At 42.0% G+C, this 21,834-nt stretch overlaps 2 protein-coding genes across 4 annotated transcripts in view; both read left to right on the top strand.

The window, feature by feature from the left end:
• PPP1R42 (protein phosphatase 1 regulatory subunit 42) overlaps positions 1–4,962 on the top strand; it is a 63,042-nt gene extending 58,080 nt beyond the window's left edge. For 2 of the 3 annotated variants that reach the window (XM_030795221.1, XM_030795222.1), the window contains one exon: positions 4,731–4,962. In XM_030795221.1, the coding sequence (XP_030651081.1) occupies positions 4,731–4,744 (14 nt within the window). In that variant the 3' untranslated portion in view covers positions 4,745–4,962. The remainder of the gene's footprint in view (positions 1–4,730) is intronic. The other variant, XM_012496074.2, reaches the window with a different exon arrangement.
• A 1,514-nt stretch (positions 4,963–6,476) lies between these two features.
• On the top strand, positions 6,477–16,531 carry TCF24 (transcription factor 24). Its single transcript, XM_003274797.2, has 4 exons — positions 6,477–6,740; positions 7,082–7,192; positions 7,281–7,693; positions 14,852–16,531. The coding sequence occupies exons 3-4, from the start codon at positions 7,304–7,306 to the stop codon at positions 14,963–14,965; spliced, it is 504 nt and encodes a 167-aa protein (XP_003274845.2). The 5' UTR covers positions 6,477–6,740; positions 7,082–7,192; positions 7,281–7,303; the 3' UTR covers positions 14,966–16,531.
• The last annotated feature ends 5,303 nt before the right edge of the window (positions 16,532–21,834 follow it).

Raw genomic sequence — 21,834 nt, forward strand, 5'->3', positions numbered from 1 at the left:
TGCTGAAGGTCAAGTGGGCTTATCATGACACGCTCTTTGCAGGGTCCCATCAAGGGATGATGATTTAGAATTGCCTAGTACAGCCCACCTCAAGAAGCCCTGTGAACATTACTGCTGCACTGTCCTACCCCTATTCCCTGCAGAGTGGCTCAGGCTTGCTGGGATGCAGTCTTAGGAGAGAGAAGGTCTGTGGGTATGGAAAATGCTTTATTTGGGGAGAAGTGAAAGGATATGCAGGGAGTCCTCGTTTTGGTCTTGCCTCCTCTCCATTCACAATAAAACAGGAGCTATGTGAGACATTTACTGCTTATGTCCATTGCCATTAACACCAAACCATTGCCTACTTGTCCACAGGCAATATGGACACAATAGTTTCTTAAAGATTTACACAACTGTTACCAATTCCACAACAGTGTTCTTAAGTTTTGTTTCTTTGCCAAGCATTTTGAAAAATCTTGCTAGTATATCATCAAGGAAGAAAATAAAACAATAAAAATGTACACAGCTTCAGAAAACAATGTTGATGAATTCTATACATTGCCACATGCATTGTTAGATCAATAGTGAGCTGTGGCCCATTCCACATATTCTATAGCCCCAAGCAAAGCTCAAGTCACTAGCAGTGCACTGATAAAACATCAAATAAATCACTCTACCCTCATTTTCCTAACTACGGACACTAAATACAGAACTAAATGCATTTTTTAAAATACAAACTACTATGTACTGCAAAGATAGGCTATCCTAAATGAAGCCAGCAAACCAGAAGGGTTCTGTGAGAACGTAAGAATGTCCTGCCTCTGCCACCATCAAGTGAAGCCAATTACGTTCAATCCTGAGTCTTCAATTTTATCCTGTGGAAAAGCATTACATAAATTTTTAAATGCTTATTATTTCCTCAGGCAATACTTTCACCTTAGGTATGCCAAAATATTGTTTTAGTATATCAAAAGATTTAATCCATATTAAATGAGATTATCAGTTCTACCTCTCTTTAATAAAAGGTAATCAAATATATTACAGAGTTTCATCAAACTCTTGATACAGATTTTTAGGGCATGCCTTTTGCTAATTTTAGTAATTTAACATAAATCTAGGAGATAATGAAAATACAGCTAGAAGATCAGTAAAGTGTTAAAAACAAAATACTCAGCCTAAACACAAAGAACAGATTTTTAGTTTCCAAAAAATTGATTAAAGCTACCGCTTGCCTTAATTACTTTAAGGGAAAGAATGAGCTGGCATCAGCAGACGTGTCCCTACACTCTATATTTAATATTCAAGGTGGGGAGCCTGCTCAGAGGTGGAAATAAGCTTACAGTGCATCTTCCAAAAAGCTAAAGGTATGTGCCCCACACTCCTTTAGGGTTCTACACACTGGGGGCTGTGCCTGTATCCTATGTGGAGCCAGTGAAGCAACATCTGTCCAAAGACAGGGGAATGTTTTCCACCTCTTTTATAAATGCGTGCAATCTGTGCTCATGTATATTTATACAAGCCTACTTTCTCTACTGGGAGGAAAAAGTCAGACTCATTGGCGTTGTTTTTGACCCTCAAACTGAACTTGATACTATCAATGTATACTTTAATTAAAGATTAGGTCAAACCTATTTTTTATTTAAAGGCTGATTCTGAACAAATGCCTTCACTGTTCAATTTTTTAAAATATGGTATTAAACAAACAAAAAGGTACACATTATTGCTTCTTTCTGTGTTTGTCACAGTAAATACTTCTGACAGATGTTTCCTCTCTTTGCAAACATGCTAGGAGGTGCTTGAACCTTAGTAATTTTAAAATAGACATTAAATGCATTTATATATTGCATATAAAATCCACCGAGAATACTGTGTAGCACCATACAATGAAAAACAAATTGTTACTTGATTATTTAACTATCTTTCAAACCCAAGCAATGTTAATAGAGTCAATCCATCTCTTTTGTTAACGTAAAAATAGTAACTTTCTAGCTGGGTAAAAATGCCCTTAATTTCAGATACCTTTAAGGAATACAAATCACTGGGACGCATAATTCACAGGAAATATTCACTGCATATTATTTAGCTATTTATAAAATATCTAGTACCCTTTGTTAGAATATGGAAGCATTAGGTTTCTTTGAATTAAAAAGTGAACTTGAATAACAGTTAAAACAACTTTCCTTCACTGTTAAGGCTATGTTTGAACAGTTCTAACAACAGATCTATGTGCTTAGGAAAGAATTTTTAAAACTCAGATATTTTTAGTCACAAAACTCTGGAATGATGTTATATAAACTCACTTGCAAATTTTGCTTTGTTAAACGTAACAGTCTATTTAATTTTATATGCAAAATAAGCTTATGTGTATCAGTAATGTAGGTATAATGTTAATATTTGGATATGCAGTTCTCAAAGAACCATTTTGAAATTAGGATACTCCCCTCCTTCCCATAAAAAGCACAATAGTGATAAGCAACATAGATTTTTAGGCTGGGTGAGGTGGCTCATGCCTATAATTCCAGCACTTTGGGAAGCTGAGAAAGGAGAGAGGATTGCTTGAGGCCAGGGGTTCAAAACCAGCCTAGGCAACACAATGAGACCTCATCTCCATAAGAAAAAATTTCAGGTGTAGTGGCATGTCTCTGTAGTCCCAGCTACTGGGGAGGCTAAGGTGAGAGGATTGCTTGAGCCCAGGAGGTTGAGGCTGCAGTGAGCCGCGATTGTGCCACTGCACTCCAGACTGAGCGACAGTGCAAGACCTTGTCTCAAAAAACAAAAACTTTTTTTAGTTAAAACAGACTAGTTTTAGTTAAAACAAGCTAGTTTTTGTGACTTCTGATCTCAACTCGGTCAATGGTTTACTCTGTGAACAAGAGTTATATAAGACCTAATTCAAAAGAATTATATTATTTTCCATTTTAAAATGCCTATATTTTGAAAGCTGAATCTTATCCAAACAAAATTTTTTTTTTTGGAGACGGAGTCTCGCTCTGTCACCCAGGCTGGAGTGCAGTGGCGTGATCTCGGCTCACTGCAAGCTCCACCTCCCCGGGTTCACACCATTCTCCTGCCTCAGCCTCCCAAGTAGCTGGGACTACAGGCGCCCGCCACCATGCCCGGCCAGTTTTTTGTATTTTTAGTAGAGACAGAGTTTCACTGTGTTAGCCAGGATGGTCTCGACCTCCAGACCTCATGATCCGCCCATCTTGACCTCCCAAAGTGCTGGGATTACAGGCGTGAACCACCGCACCCAGCCTATCCAAACAAATTTTAAAAGACAATGGAACTCTTTTAAGAATACTATAAGCCCCATTTAAACTTTTTTGTACAGACCGGGTCTCACTATACTGTCCAGGCTGGTCTCAAACTCATACTTAAGCAATCCTCCCTCCTCAGCCTCCCAAAGTGCTGCGAATGCAGATGCAAACCACTGTACCCAGCCAGTTTGACATATTCTTATAACGTTAAGCTGGGCATGGTGGTACATGCCTGTAGTCCCAGCTACTTAAGAGGCTACGGTGGAAGGATCACTTGGAAGATCACTTGATCCCCGGAGTTCAAGCCTGTAGTGAGCTATGATCACACTACTGCACTCCAGCCTCCTTCAAAAAAAAAAAAAAAAAAAGGTAAACATACATTTAACACTTCTAGCAGCTAGTGGTTCACTCCTGGTTATTTTCCCAAGTGAAATGAAAACGTATACTCACAAAAACCTGTACCTGAACATTTATAATATTATTCATAATCACCAAAAACTGGAAACAATCCAAAGGTTTTCTTTCTTTTTTTTTTTTTCTTTTTCTGAGACAGAGTCTCGCTCTGTCGCCCAGGCTGGAGGGCAGTGGTGCAATCTCAACTCACTGCAATTCCAAAGGTTTTCATCTGAGGAATGGATAAACAAACTGTGGTACATCTATACAATGGAATACTATTCAGCAATACAAAGGAATGAACTAGTGATATACTCAACAACTTGGATCTCAAAAGCATTATGCTAAGTGAAAGAAACCAGACTCAAAAGGCTACATACTATATAATATGCTTCTATTTGTACGACTTTCTGGCAAAAGCAAAAACTACAGAGACAGAAAACAGATCAGCAGTTGCCAGAAACTGGAGGCGGGAGAAAGGGTTGACTGCAAAGGGTCAGTACAAGATAATTTTGGAGAATGAGAGTAATGTTCTGTATCTTTATTGCATTGATGGTTATAAGACATGTTTATGAAAGCTTGCTGAACTGGGTGAATTTACACTGAAAAGGGTGAATTTAACTATGTAAATTACAATTTAAACAATGAGAGAAATAGTTGAAATGTGAAAAAAGTGCCAATTAATCTACTGTTTTATATACATATAAAACATTTATATACATATTAAACATTTATATATTAAAAACAATATGGAATAAATGGATATGTATGATTATTTTGCATTATAAGGACAATCTGGGTGCAAAATATAAGAAGCCCCAGACACCTCAAATTTGCCTCATCTTAGACCTGGTCCACCTTTCCTCTAATATTATTTCCATATCTCTCACAAATCATAGATTTTTCACATTCTTCACTACACCAAGAGGAAAATCTTTGTTTCTGCTTCCTTTTTAAAGCCCGGCAAAATTCACACTGTTTGGTGATTAATCATTAGCCTTTAATATTGTTATTGTGTCCTAGATTCTATATGTTTGCTACCTTTTGGGGATACTTTCATTTTTTTAATTTAATGCTTTTTTTCCCTCTCTATAAATACAGGAATCTTTCTTTGAAGCAATCTGAAAGCTTGCTGACAAAAAATGATGTGCATGAACCTCACCTTTTCCATAACCCCAAAGAAAAAGAAAATTTGTTTGTGGAAAATGAGTAAATTCAGCCTCGAGTGACAGGAAACGTTTTGATTTTGTTTTTAACCTTATAGGACTAAGCAACAATATCTTTTGTGGGTTTGTAGCTTTATGGTATCTCATAACATAAGAAAAACTTTTAAGTTATTGTTTGATTTGCTGCTTTATAGAATCTGAAACATTGCTTTCCACCTGTGAATTCAGGGATCTAGTTGCTTTATTCCTCATTACATACAATTTACTGGGAAAATATGTACTTTTTCATTCAGCAATAGAAGTCCCTTCGACGGTGCGATCACAGCTCACTGCAGCCTTAACCTCCTGGGCTCACGAGATCCTCCTGTCTCAGCCTTCGGGGTAGCTGGGACTACAGATATGAGCCACTGCACTGGGCCCCTTTTTGAATCAATAGAATATCGGTGTACTTCTTTCTAAAGTGTAAATCTAATTACAGTTATTGGGTGGGAATTGAGATGAAAGCCTAAGTACGATTCTGACTCACTAATGTACTTAATTTGTGGGCCAGTACATCCAAATAGTGCCACCAGGACTGCTGACGGCTTGGTTACAGTAGTTCCAACTTAGAAATCTACTGGAAAGTATGAAATGATGGTGCATATACAAGAGCGCCGTTTCTTTAGTGACATTTTAAATTTGATATTCCGTTTGACCCCAAAGAATATAAGAAAATATCCTGCTCTTGGCTTGAGCCCGGGAGTTGGAGGCTGAGGTGAGCCGAGATGGCACCACTGCACTCCAGCCTGGGCGACAGAGACCCTGTCTCAAACACAAAAACAGAAAATGTCCTACTCTGAGAACTGCAGGCATTGTTTCGAGTGTGTTCTAATTATGTTGCTGGAAAGTACTCAGATTTCACCTACGAAGGCGACGGGTCCAGGACCTACAGAAACCGCTGCGGATTGGGGCGGCCGGGGGCCCACGGCTTCCTGGGGCGACTCTGAACAGGCCTTGGGGCGCAGCGTCCGCTTTCTAAAGAAGCCTGGGATCGGGTCCTGCCTCGCTGCAAGTCACGCTTCCCGTGGGTCCACAAGTGCAAAACCAGAAAAGAATGTTTCGCCCAAATAATTAAAGAGCGGTGGCCCCTGCGGGGGCAGCGGAGGCGGTCAGCAGGGTCCGCGTCCCCGGGGAGAAGCGCCCACGATCCAAGGGCTGTCTGCTCTAGAAACTTCTTAAAGAATTACAGACACTGAGAGCATTCGGGGTCTGGTAGGAAGTGCAGTGTATCTCCCAGCTTTAGGGTAACTAGGGCAGCATGAATCTTTTACCTTGTGGTAGAACAAACGGCTAAGCGCCTCGATGTTGCGCGCTCGACTTTTCCTCACAGAGCCTAAAAGTCACGCTCAACCAAACGGCAGCGTTAACGCCTCAGCTGGGCACCGGCCTAGAAGCGGCCTGGAAGCAGACTGGATCCAAGGAGGTAGGACCTCGGCAGCGCGAGGTTAACCACAGGCCTCACCCGCGGCCTCCAGCCCGGCCCCACTGGAGCCGGCGGCAGACAACCTCAAACTCTCCACACGCCGCCCTCAGCGAGGCGCCTCGGGGAAAGCAGCGTGAGGCGCTGAACCGAGGGGCGGGGCCAGGAGGACGCCCCGCCCCCTGAGCCCGCCCCGCCGGGCGGTTTGATTAATGACCCTCTAAGCCGCCTCAGCCCCCCAGCGTAGCCCCTCGGGTGGGCGAGGTCCTCCGCCCGACCTGCCTTAGCCGGTCGGAGCACCCACGCCTGGCCCCGGGGCGCCCGCATAAAAGTCACAACCCGCGGAGGTTGGAAGCAGCCGTCGACTTGGGCTTTGGCCGGACGAGGATGGAGTGACCAGCGCGGCCCTGGCCACACAGACCCTGCTCCACGCCCCTCGCCAGCCCGCACGACGGAGCGGAGCTCCACTCAGCCGCTCCAGGAAAGGTGAGGGGCCCGTCAGACGCGTACTGCGCGGCTCCCGGGCTCGGAACGGTGGCGGGTGCCGTACTCCGAGGTGAGGCTAAGGGTCCCCCACTCCTCGGGCAGAAATTCCCCCTGGCGTGAAAGGCCGAGGGCGGCTGGTGAGCCGTGGTTTTCCGCGGCGTCGGCGAGAAGGAGCCGCGCCACCTCTCGTGCGCGCTGGGTTGGATAAAGTCATCAAAGCGCGAACGGGTGCTGATCCCGAGCTGTGCTTCCGAGATCTTTCTTCCCGGGTAGAGTAGACCTTTTGCTTAATTTGCCCCTGAAAAGCAAAGCCGGCACTGCGCCTCTTCTTATCCTTCTAGGAAGCCCAAGAACTCCGGAGTCCCGCAACTCTCCCCAGACGTCGGGAAGCAAAACGCGTCACAGGCAAAACGAGCTCGCTTGAGAGCGCCCTCAGCCCCGTGGGGCTGCTGGTGGGAGCACGGGGAGAACCAGGGGGCTGCGCCTCTCGGGTTAAGCCCGACCGCCACCCGGCCTCACCGCACCTTCGGTCCTTTGCAGCGCGCACGGCGCGGGAAGCTGCCATGGACCGCGGCCGCCCAGCGGGCAGCCCCCTCAGCGCCAGCGCCGAGCCCGCGCCCCGGGCCGCCGCCATCCGCGACTCGAGTCCCGGGCGGACTGAGCCGGGGCCGGCAGGCCCCGGGGGCGGCTCGCGTTCCGGGAGCGGGCGGCCGGCGGCGGCGAATGCGGCGCGGGAGCGCAGCCGGGTGCAGACCCTGCGGCACGCTTTCCTGGAGCTGCAGCGCACGCTGCCGTCCGTGCCGCCCGACACCAAGCTGTCCAAGCTGGACGTGCTGCTGCTGGCCACCACCTACATCGCGCACCTCACCCGCAGCCTGCAGGACGACGCCGAGGCGACGGCGGACCCCGGGTTGGGCGCCCTGCGCGGCGATGGCTACCTGCACCCGGTCAAGGTAAGCGGGCGTGGCGCACCGCGGGGCTGGGGCCGAGACCAGGACACCTTGATCTGCCCTGCCAGTCACGATCTTGGGTAGATGTTCTCATTCCTTTTCGGGTGAGGCGGGAAGCCGACCGGGAGAACGACCTCGGCCCGCGAGGGTACTGGTGGCAAGGTCCCCGCCGCGAGAGCCTGCTCCGGGGTTCACAGGTGGCTGGTGAGGCGTTTAAAGCCGGGTTGGCTTGAGTAAGAGTCTCGCAGGCCCCTTACAGGATGCCTCCGTAGGATTTGTGTGCCTTCCAAGGTGAGAAATGGGGGCTTGGTTGCACATCCTGATAATGTTTAATATCTGAGTTGTATGTATGACCCTCTGAGAGTTTTTAAGCATCTTTTATTTACATAATTACGCTTTCATTGATTTTTATGGGATATTTGTAAGATTTCACTGGAGTAATGGCCCTAAATGATTCTAGGAAAACACTGTTGAAATTTTTTGGTAAAACTAATAAGAACAAATGAGACCATTCTGCATCTCTATGGAGTAAAATTTAAGGTTAAATATCATAGACTTGACAGCTACCAAAAGTGTTAGAAAAAACTACAGTGTTTTTAAATACGTTCGTAATAGATTGGCATGTATGTTGAGTGAATTGATTACTAAATTCAAAGTCTGTAATGTACAAAATTAGACAAGAGAATCCATTTTGCGTAATTTCTTTACATATTGGTAAAATGGTCACAGTTTTCACTTAACATGGTATATATGATTATGCTTCGTTACCTATTGCAGTATTCAGTTTTTGCATCATCCTCCTCTTCTAGATTTTATTGTTTTGAAACCTTACGCTGATTTTTCTGTTCCAAATGCATCATCTCATTACTTGCTAAACCTAAATTTTCAGTTTTGGCTCCACCACCCTGAAATATTTGGCCACATGCGCGTGCACACACACACACACAAATGCAAAGTTAAGAATTAAGACTTAGCTTTAAGTATATCAGTGTTCAATAAATTATTTAATATGGTAAAGCACACCCTCTGATATTAACTGAACTTACAATTCTGTGGTAAGGTTTAACAAAATTTACTTTGCAAATATAATCATAATGATAGACTTAAATGATTTCAATATTAAATATGAAGACATGAAATATTATTTATAATTACGATAGACCTTATTTCATTTGTAAGTTTTATAATCTCAGCAGAAAAGTCATTATTAAGGGGTTTTGTATTACCGTGTTCATTAGATTGCTATTCGAATATACCATTAATATTAAATTTCTTTTGACTTGACATTTGCCATATACTCTAAGGAAGTTTATTTTAACGTTAAGTAGATTGTAATACGAAGAGCATCTGTTATATACTTTATGGGAGATATAATTCAGAATGAGAAGTCAAGATGCTTTTCAACTTATTTTCTTGGAATGCTTTTTTTGAATGAATAATGTTAGAAGCGGCATTTCCATGTAACAATAAGCATAGCAAGCGTCTTTTTGCACTTGATTCATGTACCAAATGTTTTTGTAATCATAACTTTTTATTTGTAAATATTGATTGTTTTTATTTTAAAAGACAACTCTAGAGATAATGATACAAAGCCAAAGATTTTTTTTAATGAAATTAATGTTGCTTGAACAAGTGACTAAAATCAAGCATGTTTTAAAATCAAACATTTATTAAATTCCTACTATGTGCAAAGCACTATTTTAGGGGAGTGAACACAATTAATAAGACTCAGTCCCTTTCCTATATGAACATATTATTGAGACAAACACAAAGAAACAAATAAGAGTGTTGGAAGGGAGAATGTTATATTTTCCATAAAAGAACTATAATTATGTGCTACGGAAGTTCAGAGGAAAGAGATGTTATGTACATAATTGAAACCGCCTGTTAACTGTTAACACATTATTTTACAGACACTACCAAAATGTTTAAACATTGTCTACCTTTGATTAATGTGAAAGAAATTAAAATATCCTAACTATACTTTTATGGTCAACTAAAGGCTCATTATAAACTATTGTTTTGTAAAAGTGTTCTAAAATGACTTCATTTTTCTGCCTTACAACATAGTGTTAGGTCTTACCCTGATGATCAAAGATTTTTAACAAATATTTCAAGGCCATTATTTTGAATCATCAGTCCTTATTATCAGTATTGTTAGTACATTACCACTGTTGGGGATTTACTTTAAGAGCATTTCATAGCAAGACTTCCTCTCTACTAAGAATCTTAAAAATTAGGTGGCTGTGATGTGTGCACCTGTAGTCCCAGCTACTGGGGAGGCTTATGCGAGAGGACTGCTTGAGCCCAAGAGATTGCGGCTACATTGCACCACTGCATGCCTGGGCAACTGAGCAAGACCCTGTCTCAAAAAAGAAAACAAACATCTCAAATGAAACTGGAAGTTTAAGAGACTGGGAACCTGGTGCATAGCCTGAAATGGCAGTTTTTAATCCCTGTGGGGTATGAGCAATTTATTTCCATCAGCATCAGCTGCCCAAAAGGCAGTGATTCTCTAAGAAACAGGAATGTATTTCAGATCTCTACATTGGCAGAAAAACACAGATGACTTTATTATCATGCCCCTTATTTAATAATCATTGTCTATGATAGGTAAACAATAATTGAAAAAAATAGATAACAGGGTTTTGTTACTTTTGAGTCACTTAATTAAGTGCTTTTTTTGTTGTTGTTGTTTTTTGAGATGGAGTCTCTCTCTGTCACCCAAGCTGGAGTGCAGTGGTGCGATCTCAGCTCACTGCAACCTCCGCCTCCCAGGTTCAAGTGATTCCCCTGCCTCAGCCTCCCGAGTAGCTGGGACTATAGGTGTGCGCCACCACACCTGGCTAATTTTTGTATTTAATAGACACAGAGTTTCACCACGTTGGCCAGGATGGTCTCGATCTCCTGACCTCATGATCCACCCACCTCAGCCTCCCAAGAGCTGAGATTTTTAAGGTCTTCAGTTTCAGGTTCAGTTCTAGTTAATTATGAGTTTGCTAAATGTTCTAAGCTTAATGAAACTACAGTAAATGGTTTTAAAAATACCCTATTAGGGAAAGTAGAGCTAAGTAAGGATTGTGTTAATCTGCACAATCCTGAAACAAACTGTTGAAAAGAAAATGTAAATCAGTCAACTGGCTTTTTTGGCATCGTGATGACATGCAACCTAACCAATATTCTATGTACATTTTAATTTCAGACTCTTAAAACTGTGTGTCTACATTAAATTAAGTTCAATAAAATCATTACAAGCCTTTTTGAAAATCAAGGACACAACATTCTTAAAAAAGAACATTTATTTTATTAATCTATGAAAAAGGAGGCAAAATTCCACATATACAGTTTTAGGTTTGCTTCGTTAATTTTATCCTAGCAAGGATGAAAGAAATAGACGCCTTCATTTGTCTCCACACTTGGCTGAATGATTTAGAGCAATTTTTTTTTTTTTTTTTTTTTTTTTAGCAATTCTTAACACAGTGGGACCTGGATAGCATGTAAGAGGACCACCAGTAGAGCATTCAGTAGTATTTTAATTTTATTTGCTTTCAAGTGTATTTAGTTCATATAATTCTCAATTTACATTTGACATTTGAGCATGAGATTTTTATGCTTATGAAAATTGGGCAGGTAAAAGGTTTCAAAGCACTGGTATATAATGTAGCCACAAATTCTGCACTTAAAGTTGATATCTGTACTACACTATTCACTATGTGTATTAGTCTGCTCAGGCTGCCATAACAAAATACCACAGACTGGCTCTTTTAAACAACAGAAATTTACTTTCCCGCAGTCTGGAGACTGGAAAATCCAACATCAAGATGCAGGGTTTAGTTCCTCGCAAGGGCTATCTTGCTAGCTTGTAGATGGCCCACTTCTCTCTGTGTTCTCACTTGGCCTCTACACGTACACTGAGAGAGAGAGAGAGATTCCTTTTTTTTTTTTTTTTTTGAGATGGAGTTTCACTCTTATTGCCTAAGCTGGAGTACAGTGGCGTGATCTCGGCTCACTGCAACCTCCGCCTCCTGGGTTCAAGCGATTCTTCTGCCTCAGCCTCCCAAGTAGCTGGGATTACAGACACCCACCACCATGCCCAGCTAATATTTGTATTTTTGGTAGAGACAGGGTTTCACCATGTTGGCCAGGCTGGTTTCGAATTCCTGACCTCAGGTGATCCACCTACCTGGGCCTCCCAAAGTACTGGGATTACGTGAGCCACTGCATCCAGCCTTTTTTTTTTTTTTTTTTTTTTTTTTTTTTTTTTTTTTTTTTGAGCCGGAGTCTTGCTCTGTCGTCAGGCTGGAGTGTAGTGGTGCGATCTGGACTCACTGCAACCTCCACCTCCTGAGTTGAAGCGATTCCCATGTTGCCCAGGATGGTCTTGATCTCTTGACCTTGTAATCTGCCCGCCTCAGTCTCCTAAAGTGCTGGGCTTACAGGCATGAGCACTGCCCCCGGCCCGATTTTCCTCTTCTTAAATTGGTAGTAGTCCCTCATGAGCTAATCTAACTCTTTTTACCTCCCAAAGGCCTGGTCTCTAAATCCCATCACCTTGGAGGTAAGAGCTTCAACATGTGCATTTTGGAGGGACACAAACATTCAGTCTGTAACACTACAGCACTGGGGTCTTCAGTATAATGAAGGACTTTAATCTGATATAACAATGCCAGATCTTGATATATCAGATAAACCTCACTCCAGTTTCTAAAACATATTAGTTTGTCTGGGCATGGTGGCTTACACTGTAATCCCAGCACTTTGGAAGGCTGAGGAGGGCGGATCACTTGAGGTCAGGAGTTCGAGACCAGCCTGGCCAACATGGCAAAACCCCATCTCTACTAAAAATACAAAAATTAGCTGGGCGTGGTGGCACATGCCTGTAATCCCAGCTACTTGGGAGGCTCAGGCAGGAGAATCACTTGAACCCAGGAGGCAGAGGTTGCAGTGAGCCAAGATCTGCCACTGCACTTCGGCCTGGGTGACAGAGCAAGACTCCGTCTCAAAAAAAATAAGAATAAAAAACACATTAGTTTATCTTTGGCAAAGATCCCAGGAACAGGACCACTGACAATGATACACCTAGAATGTATAGGAATGAATATGTATTATTTTAAAAAATTGAGTCCAGGCATGGTGCCTCACACCTGTAATCCCAGCACTTTGGGAGGCTGAGGCAGGAGGATCACTTGAGCCCAGGAGTTCAAGACCACCCTTGAACTCAAAGCAACATAGTGAGACTCTGCCTCTGCAAAAAAACAAACAAACAAACAAAAAACCAAGTCTTTAATTAGCCTGGCGTCATAGCACGCACCTGTAGTCCTAACTCAGGAAGCTGAGGCAGGAAGATTGCATGAACCCAGCAGGTTTAAGCTGCAGTGAGCCATGATCACACCACTACCACTCCAGCCTGTGCAGCAGAATGAGACCCTGTCTCATAAAAAAATAATAAAATAAATTTAAAAAATAAAAATTAGGACTTTGGTTGGTTGCCACAGAACAAAACTTTCCAGATAGTATCACATGCCCACTTATTCTTTATGGCTATGTTTTACATTTGGAGTCCCAGTTTAGGTGAAAATAACTGTGCTCATAAATGCAATGAGAGTTTATATTATTCCATCTAAGATCTAACTCTGCTTACATTCTATTAATTCTGTAACAGAAGTAATAGTCCATTCTGACTTAATTGGTCTGGGGTGTGACTTTGCCATCAGTATTTATTTAAAGTTTTCTGGGTGAGTCTAATATTAGCAACTTGGGTTGCGAACCCAGAACTCTTAATGTTCTTTGGCATGTTAATAATTGTACCTCTATTTGAGCACTGTGGATTATCTGCCAGGCATTTAAAAACATTTTATGGTGCTATGTAACTAGCAGTTGGCCTGTGTGTGTTCGCTGATGAAGATAGGTAGCCTGCTTACATAAGGCAGCACTTGCTCCCTGGAGAGTGTGGGACCAGATTGCTGACCTTTAGGAGTTGTATTTTTTTTTTTCAGTCCTTCTCTGTATTAAAAAAACAAAAGTAGTATTCTAAGGATCTTAGAACTTAACTGATTATATGACACCTGCCTCCCTCCCAAAAGAGTTTTATTCTGAAAGAACTACTCATATAATATGCTTTTTCATCATCGTGTCTGTCTGGCAATAAATTATATTGTTTGAGAGATTGCCCATCATAAAGATGAATTTAGAAAAATCACCATCAGTAATTCAAATGTGATGATTACCAAAAGGTTAGAGCTAGATGATGTCAATACATACAGACATTTAATCAGGATGTTCTCTTAGTATCATACCAAATAGTCTAATATTTATGACTTCTAGATATCGTTTTTTAGCTAGATAAGATGCATAGATGGGGCTGGGCTTGGTGGCTCACGCCTGTAATCCCAGCACTTTGGGAGGCTGAGGCAGGTGGATCACTTGAGGTCAGGAGTTCAAGACCGACCTGGCCAATGTGGTAAAACCCTGTCTCTACTAAAAATACAAAAATTAGCCAGGCGTGGTGGTATGCGCCTATAATCCTAGCTACTCAGGAGGCTGAGGCAGGAGAATCGCTTGAACCCAGGAGATGGAGGTTGCAGCGAACCGAGATCGTGCCACTGCACTCCAGCCTGGGTGACAGAGCGAGACTCCATCTCAAAAAAAAAAAAAAAAAAAATGTATAGATAGTTGACACTTTTCACTGTGGTCCTTTGACACGTATAGACACATAATACCACATAGAACTTTTTAAAATATACTGCTCACTTCGGCAGCACATATACTAAAATTGGAACGTTTAAAAATATTTTTAAAGCCAAGGATCTAGTTTTAGGCTTAATTTTGCTTTAGGTTTAGTTTAAAATTAAAACATTATGGGCAGATATATTTTTCTACACTTTAACTATATTTATTTTTCATGATTTCTTGCAGTTCTTGTCCATAAGCACACATATTACTTCTAAAATGTTAATCAAAGTCTGAGTATATTTTTTTTTTTACTGTTAGCATTAATAAACATTTTTTCATGTTGTTTCTTATACTTCATACTTATAATTGTTATTAGCTACATAATATTGCATTTGCATTGGGCTATTTGCAATCTTTAACATTGTAGGCCATGTTAATATATGCCATAGATACTAACTTTTGAATTCTTGCTGAAATAATCTTTTTCAGAAATGGCCCATGCGATCAAGATTGTACATCGGTGCTACTGGTCAATTTCTGAAGCATTCTGTTTCTGGAGAAAAAGCAAATCATGACAACACTCCAACAGACTCACAGCCTTAGGCTCTCCCCTGATGGAGGCTGGTAGAAGTGGTGGCTATTGTTTTTAAATACTGTGACATAATTCTATATTTATTATATGAGACATAACAAAATTTCTGAAAGTTTACATGTGAACCCATAGTTGGATGTTCGGGTTTATCTGTCTAAATGTGGAATGAAATAATCAGTGTTATATAAAACACACAGCTTATCTGTTCAGTGTGAGAGTCACTACTATATAGTGCAAGAGAAATTATTAGAAAAAAGAAGTCACATGAAAGCAAACAATTGTGTATATAGCTAAAGAATGCAATATAGATATTGCTATAGTGTATCTATTACAAACAGAAAAGTTCATATCTATTGGTGCAGTCTTCCTAGTTTAAAAAGATAAAAATCTGTGTTTATAATATACCAGTATTCCATTTTTGTGAAAACCATACTGTGCTTAAGTTGGTCTAAGATGCCATTTCAATTGAAGAAAACTGTTGCAGTAATATGATGGTGCAATAAATTCAATAAGTAGTTATTTTTCCCTCTTAGAAAACTTGCTTGGAGTATTAGAAATGGTTTGCTCAGAGGACAAACCATTGGTCACCTTCCTAGAGGGTCATTCTGTATCTTACAGTGTTTGCAACTTGTGGAAGGCACTGGGAGTCCCTGCAGTCCAGTGTGAACAGGAGACCAGGTGTCAGCGGACAGCAGAGTTCACAATGTAGGTGCATGTCACCACACCTGGCTAATTCTTTTATTTTTTTGTAGAGATGGAGTCTCACTGTGTCGCCTAGGCTACTCTTGAAATCCTGGCTCAAAAAATCCTCCCGCCTCACCTACCAAAGTGTTGGGATTATAGGCAAGAGCCACTGTGCCTGGCCCAGTTTTATTGTTTTAATGTGAATATACTCATAATGTGACAGAAGCATATCTTTTTGCAAGAAAGATATATAATAAAAGTTCTCTACATATTAATATGTAGAAAAGTACTTGCATATTTAAATATTTGTAAACATATTTACCTACTCATGGAAAGAAATAAAAAGTAAAATGAGATTTGGATTCAGCCATTCACTATTATAAGTTATTGACATAAGAAGTGCTATAAAGAATCTTTATCCTAAGGAATGAAATCAAAACTTCCTTAAAGTTACCTCAAACTGAATTGTAAACACTAAATTTAACAGCAAGAATTTCAGAAAAATTATTTTCTTGCTAACAATTCTTAAGATTTATTAGTTTGGCTAGTTTTTAAAGCATTTAACTGGGGGAAAAACTGTGTTGAATAATTAGACTTCTAAGTCATCTTGTTAAATGGTTAGTAGAGCTTTGCCTTTGATGGTACTGCTTTTTAATTCTTCTCATCCAGTTACAAGTTGTGTTAATGCCAAAGAAGTGTATTTGTTACAGATTTTTGTAACATTTTATTAAATTGCTAGCTATGGTGGTAGATTTTGGTATGTTGGAAAATTACAGAGGAGAAATTGCATATTTTCACTCAAAGATTCAAAGGAGCATGCTGTTTTAATGCTTTAATGGTGAATGGTCACGATAAGAGGTATTTATAAAAATAAAGTACTAATTTGAAAATTAGTCTGTTAAATTTGCGTTTCTCTCTTTGGATATTTAACAAACACTGAAGCTACTTTTGAAAATCTTTTTAGACGATAGATACCTACTTGGTGTTAGCTTCTTTTTTCCCATGGTGTCTTTTTTTTTTTTTTTTTTTTTTTTGAGACAGAGTCTCCCTCTGTTTTTCAGGCTAGAGTACAGTGGCACAATCTCCACTCACTGCAACCTCCACCTCTTGGGTTCAGGCGATTCTCGTGTCTCAGCCTCCTGAGTAAGTGGGACTACAGGCATGTACCACCATGCCCACCTAAGTTTTGTATTTTTAGAAGGAGACAGGGTTTCACCATGTTGGCCAGGCTGGTCTCGAACTCCTGACTTCAAGTGATCCACCTGCCTCGGCCTCCCAAAGTGCTGGGATTACAAGCGCAAGCCATGGCGCCCAGCCTCTGTTGTTTTTCGAGATGGAATCTCACTGTGCTGCCCAGGCTGAAGTGCAGTGGCGAGATCCCAGCTTACTTCAATCTCCACCTCCCAGGTTCAAGCGATTCTCCTGCCTCAGCCTCCCGAGTAGCTGGGATTACAGAGGCGCGCCACCATGCCCAGCTAATTTTTGTATTTTGGGTAGAGATGGGGTTTTGTCATGTTGTCCAGGCTGTTCTCAAACTCCTGGCCTCAAGTGATCCACCCACCTCAGCCTCCCAAACAGCTGGGATTACAGGCATGAGCCACCACTGAGGAAATAATCTAATACACACAAAACATCTCTTTACAGTGGCCAACATGATTCACTTAGAAATGAACACATGATTTGTATTTGTTATCATGACATTATAAGACAAGTGGCTTGTTGGCTCTATGTATAATTGTATTGTTCTTATTAGCTGGCAGGGAGAAGAAACCACAAATCAGACTGCTTCTGATCTCAATTTATATATTAGATATTTTGAGAGATGGCTTAATCTAAATGCTCTTTTCTTACTATGTGTGGGTTACTGCAAACTATATCAATTGTGTATTTCATTTGAAAAGCTATGAACTTTGACTCCTCTAGCACTAGCAGATTCTTTCTTAACCTGGTGACAAATTAATGAGTTTTTTGTTTGTTTTTTGTTTTGTTTTGTTTTTTTGAGACAGAGTCTTGCTCTGTCGCCCAGGCTGGAGTGCGGTGGCACGATCTCAGCTCACTGCAAGCTCCGCCTCCCAGGTTCACGCCATTCTCCTGCCTCAGCCTCCCAAGTAGCTGGGACTACAGGTGCCCCCAACCACGCCCAGCTAATTTTTTTGTATTTTTAGTAGAGATGGGGTTTCACCATGTTAGCCAGGATGGTCTTGATCTCCTGACCTTGTGATCCACCCACCTCAGCCTCCCAAGGTGCTGGGATTACAGGCGTCAGCCACCGCGTCCGGCCGAGTTTTTTAAAATCATTGCTGGTGGCCAGGCGAGGTGGCTCATGCCTGTAATCCCAGCACTTTAGGAAGCCAGGGTGGGAGGATAACTTGAAGTCAGAAGTTCGAGACCAGCCTGGGCAACATGGTGAAACCCTTTCCTTCTCTACTAAAAATACAAAAAAAATAGCAGGGCTTGGTGTGTGTGCCTGTAGTGCCAGCTACTCAGGAGGCTGAGGTGAGGGGATTGCCTGAGCCTGGGAGATTGAGGCTGCAGTGAACCATAATCATGCCACTGCACTCCAGCCTATTATGGCTGAAGGATGTGATTGATACCTGATTTCCCTGATGATGTAAGACACAGTGTAGTATTGCTGTTTTTCTCTGATAACATGCACTTTGGATTTTTTCATTTTGTTTCTGTTGTCATTTTAAAAGAACTCAAAAGCTAAGATTGTAAAATTTTAAAAGCACTAGGAAAATACTGTAAAGCTGTGTATCTCAAAGATAATATGTACTTTTGTTATGTACTGCTAGCTGGTGGTCTTATATGCAGCTGTTGTACTGAAAAATAAATGTTGCTTAAATCCTGTAGATTTGCTGCCTATAGACTCTGAGCACTGCACAGATGGCACTGCAGCACAGTTGGGAATGAGGGACATTAAGTATTCTTACCTAACTACATAAACCTGGGAAAGGTTTCTCTTTTTACGTTTATACAAGTCTTGATTTCAACTCATAAGACAAACCAGCTCAGTGAAATATACCTCAGTCACTCAAATGCTTTCATTATAATTTATACCTTAGCATTTTAGCTGTCATAAGGTTTTAAATAATAAACTGAAGAATAATCCTAACTATTAAAGATTATGTCAGTAGTCATTTCTTGTGCATATGAATGTTACTAAAGAATCTCATGCATTCCTGCCCTCCCAGGGCCAAGAAGTATGTCCTAGGGATGAACTTTAATCACTCATCTTCATTTTTTTTAGCCATTAGAAACTGGGGGCCATTTCAAGCAATGTGATGTCCAAAGAAAAATTTATTTTAATCATTTTTATTTTCAGATAGACTCTGAAATCACTAACTTATGTTAAATGTGTGCTATTACTAAGGTAACTTAATTGCGTTTTTTGTTGTTGTTGTTGTTTGTTTGTTTTGTTTTTTGAGACAGAATTCCCTCTGTTGCCCAGGCTGCAATGCAGTGGCACCATCTTGGCTCATTGCAACCTCCACCTCCCGGGGTCAAGCGATTCTTTTGCTTCAGCCTCCTGAGTGGCTGGGACTACAGGCACCCGCCACCATACCCAGCTAATTTTTGTGATTTTAGTAGAGATAGGGTTTCACCATGTTGGCCAGACTGGTCTCGAACTCCTGACCTCAAGTGATCTGCTCGCTTCAGCCTCCCAAAGTGCTGGGATTACAGGCGTGAACCACTGCACCTGGCCAAAGTAGCTTAATTGTTTATGTAGATGGATATATGATGTGGAACAAAAAATTTTTTAAGGCCAGGTGCAGTGGCTCATGCCTGTAATCCCAGCACTTTGGGAGGCTGAGACGGAAGGATCACTTGAGGCCAGGAGTTGAAGACCAGCCTGGGCAACGTAGTGAGAACCCATCTCTACAAAAAAATTAAAAAATTAGCCGGGAATGGTGGCGTGTGCCTGTGGTCCCAGCTACTCAGGAGACTAAGGTAGGAGGATTGCTTGAGCCCAGAAGGTGGAGGCTGCAGTGAGCCATCATTGTGCCGCTGCAGTGAGCCATCATTGTGCCACTGCACTCCAGCCTAGGAGACAGTAAGACCCTGTCTCAGGAAAAAAAAAAAAAATTAATTAAGCTGTATTTTTAAAAAGTAGGCCTATGCAAGATTGTCCCTACTCTGTGTGTAGAACATCTGTACCACCTTGCGGCCATAAGACCCTGTACCAGAGTCATCTTGAAATATGGGCTACAATCAAGTAAAAATAATGGTATGCAATGGCAGAGGCAGGCGAGTCAAGAGAGCAGGAAAGGTGCGAAGCTATTTTCAGATCCCCCATTTAGAAAGAAGAGGCCAGTTCCAGAAGTGTCCAGTCCTGCTATAGGTGTGTGGTTATAGGGACACATAGGAGAGACTGTCTCAAAGAGGAGACCTGACTTTAGAACCAGATCAGAACAACTAAAGCTGCCAGTGCTGAGCCACACTCGGTCTGAGAGGTCCAGAGAGCAGCCACACCTGGTGTGATGAAGACTGGGCCCAGGTGGTCTGTTTTCCTCTCCAGCCAGTCAGTGCCAGAGACTGGACACTGGACAATGTCTAGGGTGATGGTGGTAGTGGAGATGGCTTAACAGAAGACAGAAAACTTGCCATAAGCAATGACTACTGGTCTCTCCTCTTCCCCTAACCTATGTGAGCCCACCCAGACTTGTGGCCACTCTAGGGATACACACTTTGCTTACATTAGCACATTCCTTTTCTTTGTTGACAAGAAATAGAGCTTCTTGCAGGAATGGACAGTATGGTTCAGTGGTGGGAGTTAAGAGCTTATTTTTCTTTCTTTTTTTTTGAGACGGAGTCTCGCTCTGTTGCCCAGGCTGGAGTGCAGTGGCTCGATCTCGGCTCACCGCAAGCTCTGCCTCCCGGGTTCACGCCATTCTCCTGCCTCAGCCTCCCATTATTTTTCAAGATGGAGGTTTAATCAAACTTGAGGAAGGGGTAAAGGGGAGGTAAGAAGAGGTTGAAGAAGAAATAGATCCTACCAAAAGACCTAGCTTCTACTTCTTAATAGGCGATGAGTTGGGGACTTTTTGTTTGTTTGTTTGTTTTAGAAACAGTTTTACTCTGTCACCCAGGCTGAAGTGCAGTGGCACAATCTGGACTCACTGCAACCTCTGCCTCCCAGGTTAAAGTGATTCTCCTGCCTCATCCTCCTGAGTACTGGGATTACAGGCACGTGCCACCAAACCTGGCTAATTTTTGTATTATTAGTAGAGACAGGGTTTCACCATATTGGCCAGGCTGGTCTCGAACTCCTGACCTCAAGTGATCCACATACTTGGGCCTCCCAAAGTGCTGGTATTACAGGTGTGAGCCACCGCACCCAGCTGAGTTAGGGACTCTCACATTAGTAAATATCCTTAGGGCATGCAGCAGTTTAGAGAAGGGAGGAGATAATATATTTTTCATTACTAAACTGATCTGTGGCCTTCAGCCTCTCTAACTCATTGACTTAAGGGCCTCTTGGTTAAGGGCAGATTCCTCCTAGAATGAAGTCACTGTACGCCTTTGAAAATGCAAAAATAGACTGGGCGCAGTGGCTCATGCCTGTAATCCCAGTACTTTGGGAGGCCGAGGTGGTGGATCTCCTGAGGTCCAGGAAACCAGCCTGGCCAACATGGTGAAACCCCATCTCCACTAAAAATACAAAAATTAGCTGGGCGTGGTGGCGGTTGCCTATAATTCCAGCTACTTGGGAGGCTGAGGCTGGAGAATCGCTTGAACCCAGGAGGCGGAGGTTGCAGTAAGTGGAAATTGCACCATTGCCCTCCAGCCTGGGTGATGAGAGCAAAACTCTGTCTCAAAAAAAAGAAATGAAAATGCAAAAATAACTTTGAGAGTCCCTAGCAAGCAAGATAATAGACTTAAATTTCAGACTTCATGAAGAGAGAAAATGGAATTCTAAGTTCCAAAAGCTGCCCTCTATGTATAAGCGCCAAGATTGGAGGTCTATAAATGGAGTTTTACTAAAGGTGCTAACAGGGAAGGGAGGCCAAGGCACTGAGAGGTAGTGGAGGTGTCAACCTCCACTGGTGTCCACCTTGAGAAGAATAGGGAAGTGTGGGGTAATGACAAATTGGAGACAAGGGCTGACCTTGCCACAGTTCTCTAGACAAAGCCCAACAAAGCCCTAGATTCTGCCCAGAGCCACACCCTGGGCAGGCAAGATGAGCAATGGCTG

This window comes from Nomascus leucogenys, chromosome 16 (genome assembly GCF_006542625.1).
Source record: "Nomascus leucogenys isolate Asia chromosome 16, Asia_NLE_v1, whole genome shotgun sequence".
In the NCBI taxonomy this organism is placed as follows: domain Eukaryota; kingdom Metazoa; phylum Chordata; class Mammalia; order Primates; family Hylobatidae; genus Nomascus; species Nomascus leucogenys.